General features: G+C 51.3%; 2 protein-coding genes and 1 long non-coding RNA gene across 3 annotated transcripts; all 3 read left to right on the top strand.

Annotated features, from left to right (window-relative positions):
- The first annotated feature begins 1,002 nt into the window (after positions 1 to 1,002).
- On the top strand, positions 1,003 to 3,074 carry LOC138237780 (zona pellucida sperm-binding protein 3-like). The gene is made up of 7 exons (XM_069187625.1): positions 1,003 to 1,365; positions 1,436 to 1,554; positions 1,630 to 1,733; positions 1,832 to 2,009; positions 2,091 to 2,208; positions 2,324 to 2,409; positions 2,885 to 3,074. The coding sequence occupies exons 1-7, from the start codon at positions 1,018 to 1,020 to the stop codon at positions 3,036 to 3,038; spliced, it is 1,107 nt and encodes a 368-aa protein (XP_069043726.1). The 5' UTR covers positions 1,003 to 1,017; the 3' UTR covers positions 3,039 to 3,074.
- A 1,875-nt stretch (positions 3,075 to 4,949) lies between these two features.
- Positions 4,950 to 5,603, top strand: LOC138233555 (uncharacterized). The gene is made up of 3 exons (XR_011187563.1): positions 4,950 to 5,170; positions 5,246 to 5,433; positions 5,511 to 5,603. It is a non-coding gene; the product is annotated as an uncharacterized lncRNA (long non-coding RNA).
- A 122-nt stretch (positions 5,604 to 5,725) lies between these two features.
- LOC138237779 (zona pellucida sperm-binding protein 4-like) lies at positions 5,726 to 6,921 on the top strand. The gene is made up of 6 exons (XM_069187624.1): positions 5,726 to 5,807; positions 5,902 to 6,091; positions 6,179 to 6,326; positions 6,403 to 6,478; positions 6,562 to 6,684; positions 6,765 to 6,921. The coding sequence occupies exons 1-6, from the start codon at positions 5,726 to 5,728 to the stop codon at positions 6,899 to 6,901; spliced, it is 756 nt and encodes a 251-aa protein (XP_069043725.1). The 3' UTR covers positions 6,902 to 6,921.
- The last annotated feature ends 1,151 nt before the right edge of the window (positions 6,922 to 8,072 follow it).

Raw genomic sequence — 8,072 nt, 5'->3', positions numbered from 1 at the left:
AGATGCTCTAGTTTCCTCCACACATTCTACTCTCTGAGAAAATGGACTCTGGTGTGAGTGTGTGCATGTCTGTGTCTGTGTGTGCCCTGCGATGGACTGGTGTCCTGTCCAGGGTGTGAGCTGCCTTGCGCCCATTGCTTGTCAGGACAGGATCTGGCGCACAGCGACCCAGCTGCTAACAAACTCGTCTCTGTAACAGCCTGGCAGCTTTCAGTGTAGCGCAAATGACAGTGTGTGTTTTCTGTGGTAAACAGAAAAACAGTTTCAGGCAATGAGCGTCATTAATCTTTCTTCAATTGTAAAACACTTCGGCACACATCTCAATAAGGATGGCGGATGAAACTCGCGTCACATCGATAGTGTTACTGTACACAGATTAGGAGGAGATAATAGTTTCGGTTTCGACACCGATATTGAAAGAACAAAAGACGTCCATTTCGTCATTGTTCATGATGTCGCACACTCAGCTGTCTCTTTGCTCTCACGCAAACAGCGAAAACAACCCCCCCCAAAAAACAAAATTAAAAAGAAAACTGGACGTTTACGATAATAAAAGGTACGACAGTAGAATGATATAATTACTTTAATAAAGCAGTAGCTCCGAGATGTATATACAAGATCTATTAAACTGTGGCTCAATCGACAGATTGGTTCATTGATGTCGTGTTCCAATCAATCGGCAAATGATGTGAGGGAAAATGTTAGGGCGGAGGTGATTAGGAAGATAAAGCTGCAGTCGTAGTGTAGAGTAGTACAGTAGGAATATTCACTGGAAACAAGAACCAGTCTAGTCAGGAAAATTTTGTCTCCGCGGTCGTCCTCCACTTCAACTGCATTTCCACGGGGTTGATTCAATATCCTGTCCTCCTGCGTGTGAGCCGACAGAGTTCGGGTCCTCGTGAAAATCTTCACTCTGCGAACCTCAACGTCATCACGCGCGAAAGTCTCGATGGCTTTAAAAGGAAGGAGCTCGCAAAAAGCAGGTATCGTGGTTTTGCGGGTTGTTTTCATTTCAAGATGTGGTTTTCTAGTGGTCTCGCCTTTCGGCTGTTGACCTTGCTGTTCCTCGCACTTCTGTGTGACGCCCGCGCTAACGTCCAATCCGGCATCAGGCGCAAGGGGGTCGCCTTTCTGGACTCGCCTCTGCTGCCACGGCAGCAGAAGCAGCAGGTTATCCGGGCTGTGTCGGCGCAGTGCGGGGAGAGTATGATCGTGGTGCAGGTCAAGACAGACCTGTTCGGCACCGGGCAGTTGATCAACGCTTCGGATCTCAGCCTGGGAGACTGTGCGGTCACCCGGCAGGACACCGCGGCGCAGCTACTGATCTTCGAGGCTGAGCTGCAGGCGTGTCGCAGTGTGCTGAGTGTAAGTGGTTCTGCCGTTGGGCAGCTTCGGGTTCTCGGCAGTTGGGTGACTGGATCTGTGATCTGTCTAGACTGTGGACGAGCAACTGGTGTACAGCTTCTCTCTCAACTACACCCCGAAGCCGCTGGCCAACACCCCCATAGTGAGAACGAATGGCGCTGTTGTGGGTATCGAGTGTCAGTACATGAGGTGAGTCCTGGAGGAGCAGCAGGGCTGCCTGCCTGGAGCTTGACTCCCTGCTGACACCTGCCTCCTGTGTGCTAGGCTCCACAATGTGAGCAGCAATGCCCTGAAGCCCACCTGGGTCCCCTACACCTCCACCAAGTCTGCTGAGGATCTGCTGGACTTCTCCCTGAGCCTCATGAGTGGTAGGTCTCCCCTGAGATGAAGCACGGTGTGACTGTACAGCCAGTGCAGTTGGATCGATGGGATCTGTGCTTGAGATTGGGGTTCCTTTCCCATCCAGATGACTGGCGCTCCCAGAGGTCCTCCAATGTGTTCTACCTGGGGGACGTCCTGAACATCGAAGCCTCCGTCACCCAGGCCAACCACCAGCCCCTTCGGCTCTTTGTGGACAGCTGCGTGGCCACCTTGGTCCCTGACCAGACCTCCACCCCCAGCTACTCCTTCATTGAGAACAAAGGGTGGGTGTGACCTCGGGTGGCTTGAGCTAGTGAATACTGCCTGCCGTCTCTCCAGTTCTACACTGCCTTCTCTCCTTTCAGGTGCCTGACTGACGCCAAATCCACAGGCTCCAGCTCGCAGTTCATGCCAAGAACCCAGGACACCAAGCTGCAGATGAAGCTGGATGCCTTCAGGTTCTATCAGGATGCCAGGAGCTCAGTGAGTACTTGATCCTTCTGCTTTTATGGGTTTGTGAAGGTTGTGGAACAGCATTTCCATTACAAGCCCCAGATGGAGGCCTGGGTGTAGCTTGATCCACTCGTGCTCTTGGCAGATCTACATCACCTGCCACCTGAAGGTGACTCCTGCTTCCCAGAGTGTGGACTCCCTGAACAAGGACTGCTACACTGAGGGCAGCAGGTCAGTGAGGAGGCAGGGGGCTGCTGTGTCCAGCTGGTGCTCAGGTGAGGGAGCTGCTCTGACCCTGTGTCCCTGCTGTAGGTGGAGATCAGTGGATGGGAGTGACCAGGTCTGCAGCTGCTGTGACTCGAGCTGTGTGCCAAGTGTACGATCCAGGTATTGGGGTGGCAGGAGCAGGAGGGACCTGGCTTCTACAGGGGGTAAGGCACCCTTGCTCTGCCGCTCATGGCATGGATCTCCTCGGGAAAGTGGGGGTCAAGCAGTGTGGTCTACAGCCAGGCTTGTCCTGCTCTTGTTGCAGCTCCTGAGTGGGAAGCTGATGCCACTGTTGGTCCCGTGTTTGTGCTGCAAGAGCAGGTTGCTGAGAGGCCAGTGGAGGCAGAAGGCCAGAGCTCCCAGCTAAGAGCAGAGGAGGGCAAGTCCACAGGTACTGGCAGGAGGTGCTGTCATGTCGGCTGGCCCCTCTCTGTGGCAGTGCCCACTTGCTGAGGCTCCTCTGTGCTTTCTTTAACGGCCTGCCTGTGGAGGCTGTGATCCTGGCTGGTGTGGTGACTGCGGTGGGGCTGGTCTGTGCTGCTCTGCTGGGGACAGTCCTGCGCAGGAGGAAGCAACACAAACCCATGAACTGACTTGATGTGAATGAGCAATAAACTGGTTGCAAAGGGTCTCTTGTCATGAGCTGCTTCTTGCTGTGCTGGAGAGGGTTGGGTATGAATGCTGTCTGAGGCTATGGCCACTCTTCTTACAGCTCCTCCAGCAGACTCTTCCTGCAGTTTGGAAGAACACCAGCTGTTCAGGTTCCTGTGGGAGTCTCAGGCTTGTTCCTTAGTATCTGCTCGATGGCAGAAGAGCAGGGACATCAAATCACGGGGGAACAACAGCTGCCCTTTCAAGCTTGCCTGGAGGAGAGTCCTACTAGTGCAGGAGCACTTGTGCCATCTCCACAGTATCCTTGCAGAGAGCATTTTAGGACTTTACTGTCCCTTTGTTCCATGGAATATGGGATTAAAATGTAGGAGTTTCTGTGAAACTACATGGGGACGCTAGGGACCGAGATTCTCGTCAGTGCTGGTAGCGATTGTTCCTGCCCTTCCCAGGAGCAGTGAATATTATTCACAAACGGTAGCCGTATGGTGTCTCCCGTATCTTATTATCCAGCTTTATATCGGTCACAAGGGGGAGAGACCCGTTATTAAAGTGGTTTTATGGACCCTGTTTTCTTCCGGCGTTTTAGCACAAAACGGTGAACTGTCGGTTTTAACCCTTCTCTGCTGTCCGGGGGAGTCGCCTGCCCCCTGTTACGGTCGCCGAGTGTCTGTTTCTACCGGTCTTTCAAGAAAACATTCGCGCCAAAACGACGGACGAATTTGTTCAAGTACTCCTGCATCTCCCCGAGTTTTCTACGCGTTGTCGATAAAGTAGCGAAACGATTAATTCTTTACGCAAGGACGCAGTGTTTGTATCAAGCGTCTTTCAATTAATATTCAAATGAACGTTCAACTAAACGCCGAAATGTGACCCCTGCACAGGCTAGAAAATGTATAACTGAAGATTATAAATTAATTATAGAAAGAAAGTTCGAGACAAATTGACACTTTAAATCGGGGGTAATCGACCAGCCGATCGATCGCAAGAATGTTTGGCATAAAAGAAATGGGCTACTTTTTCTTTCTTTCGATAGCCTAAAAATCCATTCGGATCTGTGCATGGAATGTCATACATCTTACTGCCCTTGTGTGTGTTTAACTCTTGTCGAATGGGTTGTAAAAGTCTCTTCCCTGAGTGTTGGCCGACAGAAAAAAAGGCACCGTGTGCGCTACCCAGGAGCATTCTCTTGGCTATTGCCGCACGAGCCCCACATTCGCTACTGTGCATAGTGGAGCGAAACGGACTGGCCGCGACAAATTCGCCAACTGTTTGACCAATCTGATTGCCTATTTCATAGTTGTAGTGTTTGAGCGAAAATTATGAAGCAAAGAGACCGAAAACCACAAGGAAAGGGAGCATGATTACTTTTTATACCTTCGCATTCAAATCTGCAATGCTAGAGTCTACGTGAAAAAGGGAAATACAGAACAACATTTCAAAACTGCACACTCTCCCGCTAATAGCGAGTTAGCTAAAAGTAAAAAGAAAAGTGGAAAAACAAAAATCTGAGCTAGCGGCAGTCGGATTTCACGAGGCCTAATACAAGAGGGAAGCGGCAATCATCGCATCGTGTGAGCTACGTCTGGCTAAACACAACAAGTCATTCAGGGATCGAAACGATCATGTGAGACGAGGTCATCACTAAAAGAAGCAATAGACGCCACACATATTTAGTTTTGAGTCGGAGACCTTGGTCTAACGCGCATGATAGCTCGTTCCAGTCGAACAGGACGCTCTGTGATTAATCAGCTGAGTCTGACGACCCTCTGAGTGTCCGAAATCCTCGTGCGCGCGCTCCGGCCCTACAGCCCTCCAATCGCCGCCCTCAGCCAATCAGGGCGCAGCGAGTATTTCAGGAGCTGAGCGCCGCTTATCTGCAGCTCCTTGCCGAGTTTCACGATGGAGAAGTCAATGATCAGAGGGAGGATGGGGTTGCACCTTGTGTTGTTTTTGTTGGTGTTGGATTGTTCTTTAGCTCAGGTTCAGAAGTGCCTGGTTAATGACAGTGATAAGATAGCATGTGGTAACTTGACTATCAGTAAAAGTGACTGTGAAGCCAAAAATTGCTGCTTTGATCTGACCAGCCAAAATAGCTGTTACTATGGGAATGAAGGTGGGTTTTGGGATCTTGAGTGTCTTCTATGATGAGCTTAACAGGCTTGGTTTACCAGCTCTTGCTTTCCTCCAGTGACTGTCCAGTGCACCAGGGATGGCCAGTTTGTGGTGGTCGTGTCCAAGAATGCCACCAGCCCTCCGCTGAGCCTGGGTTCAGTCAGCCTGCAGGGGGGCAGGAGTGCCCCCTGTGGCCCTGTTAGCACCACTGCTGGCTTTGCCATGTTCCAGTTCCCAGTCAGTGCCTGTGGCACCAGCATGAAGGTGAGGGGCTTGATCCTTCAGCTGAGGATGTTGCTGCTGTAGTGATTCCTGACCTTGTTCATGTGTCCATCTTCCAGGCTGAAGGTGGTGCTGTGGTGTATGAGAACATGATGTCCTCAACATTTGCTGTGATTGGGGGACCTGCTGGCTCCATCACAAGGGACAGTTTCTACAAGTGAGTGAGCAGCTGCTGCTGCTTCCCAGAGTGTTCTGGTCTTGCCAGGTCCCGTCTGGATCCCATGACTGCCTGCTTCTCTCTCCAGGCTGTTCTTCCAGTGCAGGTATGCAAGTGATGACCTTGTTCCAGTGCAGGCTGTGGTGTACACAGTCTCCCCACCCCCTCCGGCAGTGTCTCCAGGACCTCTCCGTGTGGAGCTCAGGATTGCAAGAGGTAGCTGTCGGGTCTTGGGCTGTGTGAGCCGAGTGTATGGGGCTTCTGCTGAACCCCACTGCTGCTCTTGTCCTCAGGAGAGCTGTATGACTCCTACTACAGTGACCTGGACTACCCTGTGACCAAGGTGCTGCGGGATCCTGTGTATGTGGAGGTCCACATCTTGAACAGGGCTGACCCCAACATTGTCCTGACCCTGGGGGACTGCTGGGCCACTTCCACTCCCAGTCCTCTCAGCCAGCCCAGCTGGAGCCTTCTGGTTGCTGGGTAACCTGACTCCTGTGGCTCTGACTGGCTTGTCTCGGTAGTGTCCCCTTGTGGCAGGGCTCACCCTCCCTGTTGCTGTCCTTGCAGGTGTCCCTATGGAGGTGACAACTACCAGACCACCTTGATCCCTGTGGGTGGCTCCTCAGGGCTGCCGTACCCAACGCACTACCAGCGCTTCATGATTCAGATGTTCACTTTTGTGGATCCTGCCTCTCAGGTTCCTCTGAAGGAGAAGGTAGGGAGCAGCTTGTGGGGAAGGAGGTGGTGGCTGGTCCTGGGCTGTGCAGTGACCCTTGCTCTGCTCTCTCCAGGTGTTCATCCACTGTAGTGCAGCAGTGTGCCAGCCGACCGCTACTGACCGCTGTGTGCCCACCTGTGGCAGGAGGAGTGAGTTCTCTGGGGACAGGGCGGTTGTGCGCCAGTCAGCTGTGTGTATCCTTTCCTCATGCTGGTGTCCTGTCCTCTTGCAGGAAGAGCTGTTGCTCAAGTGGCACAGGACTCCTCCAGAGAAACTGCGCTGGTGTCCAGTGGGGAAGTGATCCTGGTTGGGTCTGAGCTTCCAGCTCTGGATCGGCTGGATTCCCATCCTGAAGGTGAGGGAGGAGGGATGGAGGCTGAGTGTCTGATCCTGTTCCCTGTGTCTGACCCCTCACTAAAGCTCTTCTCTCCACAGCACCCCAGTTCCTGAGCTATGGGCTGCTGGTAGTTGCTGCCTCCACTGTGCTTGTGGTCTCTGCTCTGGTGCTGGTGGCTGTGTGGAGATCTAGACCTTGGATCCAGAATGCCAAGCTGTGCATGGAGTGTGAATAAAGGCTTTGCACTGATCTCTACTCATTGTGGCTTAGTACTGTTTTAGTGTGTTCCTTGTGAATATCATAGTGGTGGTGTCGATACCTCCATCTGGTATGTTAGTGTTGGTGAGCTTCTAGCTTCCGGGTTTTTCTTCAGGGAACAAGTGCATCTGTCTAGGTTTTTGACACCCTTTCCACATTTTGCTGATCGGTGTTGTAGCGGCGAGGCTTACTAAAATACAGCAATTAAGTTTTCTGCTCCCTTGCTAGTCCCTCTCTCTTTCATCTCAGTGGTGCTTGATACAGAGAGGCCATTCCATGTGGTTAACAAGTAAGGTTTTTCTAGCTCCGTGGTTCTCAAACTTTTTGGACCAAGTACCACCACTGATCAAACCAAAGCATCCAAGTACCGCCTCCAAGTCATCTTCCCATAGGAACCACAAATCTCAATGACCAACATGTGGGCATGTGCACACTCTCACATACACATCTAATAAAAATAGAAACACAAACACTGAGCACTTACCATTTCAGTGAGAGGGGTGAGCTTGTTTAGTTTAGCAAAGCCTTGCAATGTCATGGACGATGGGCAGTGAGCTTCAACTGCAGATCTGGCTCAGCATCCATTTTGCTGTGGTACTTTGTCTTGATTGCAGAGAAGCCTTTCTCACAAAGGTAGGTAGTAGCAAAAGGCATCAAAAATTGCACAGCCTTGAATGAGAGGGCTGGGTATTCACTCCGTCTTTGGATCCAGAAATGCAACGGTGACTGTCGTTTCAATTCTGACATCAGATGATGACTCGAGCAACTTCTCTTGCTCAGCACAGGAGAGGTTCTTGGGTATTCTTTCGGCATCAACAGTAAAGGGGTTCCTGATCCACTCTGGTGTGGCCTCAACTGGAAAATACTCTGAGAACTGTTCTTTCAATGAGAAGAGGTGCAATGTAATCACATCTCGAACAGCAGCATCAAGTTCCACACCATATGTGTGCAGGTGGTTCTCCAGAGTTGGGAAAGCAGATGCATCGCCTGTGTTGATTTTGTTAACAAACAGTTGCAGCTTTCTCTTCATAGCAGTGATCTTGTCAGACACATCAAAAATTGTTAAAGAGAAGCCCTGCAGTCCCAGATTCAGCTCATTCAAACATGAGAATATATCAGCCAGGTAGGCCAATTTTACCAGCCACACT

The sequence above is a fragment of the Lepisosteus oculatus genome, chromosome 3 (assembly GCF_040954835.1).
Source record: "Lepisosteus oculatus isolate fLepOcu1 chromosome 3, fLepOcu1.hap2, whole genome shotgun sequence".
NCBI lineage: Eukaryota > Metazoa > Chordata > Actinopteri > Semionotiformes > Lepisosteidae > Lepisosteus > Lepisosteus oculatus.
Note: the sequence above shows the minus strand (reverse complement) of the source record. Positions and strands in the feature narration are given on the sequence as shown.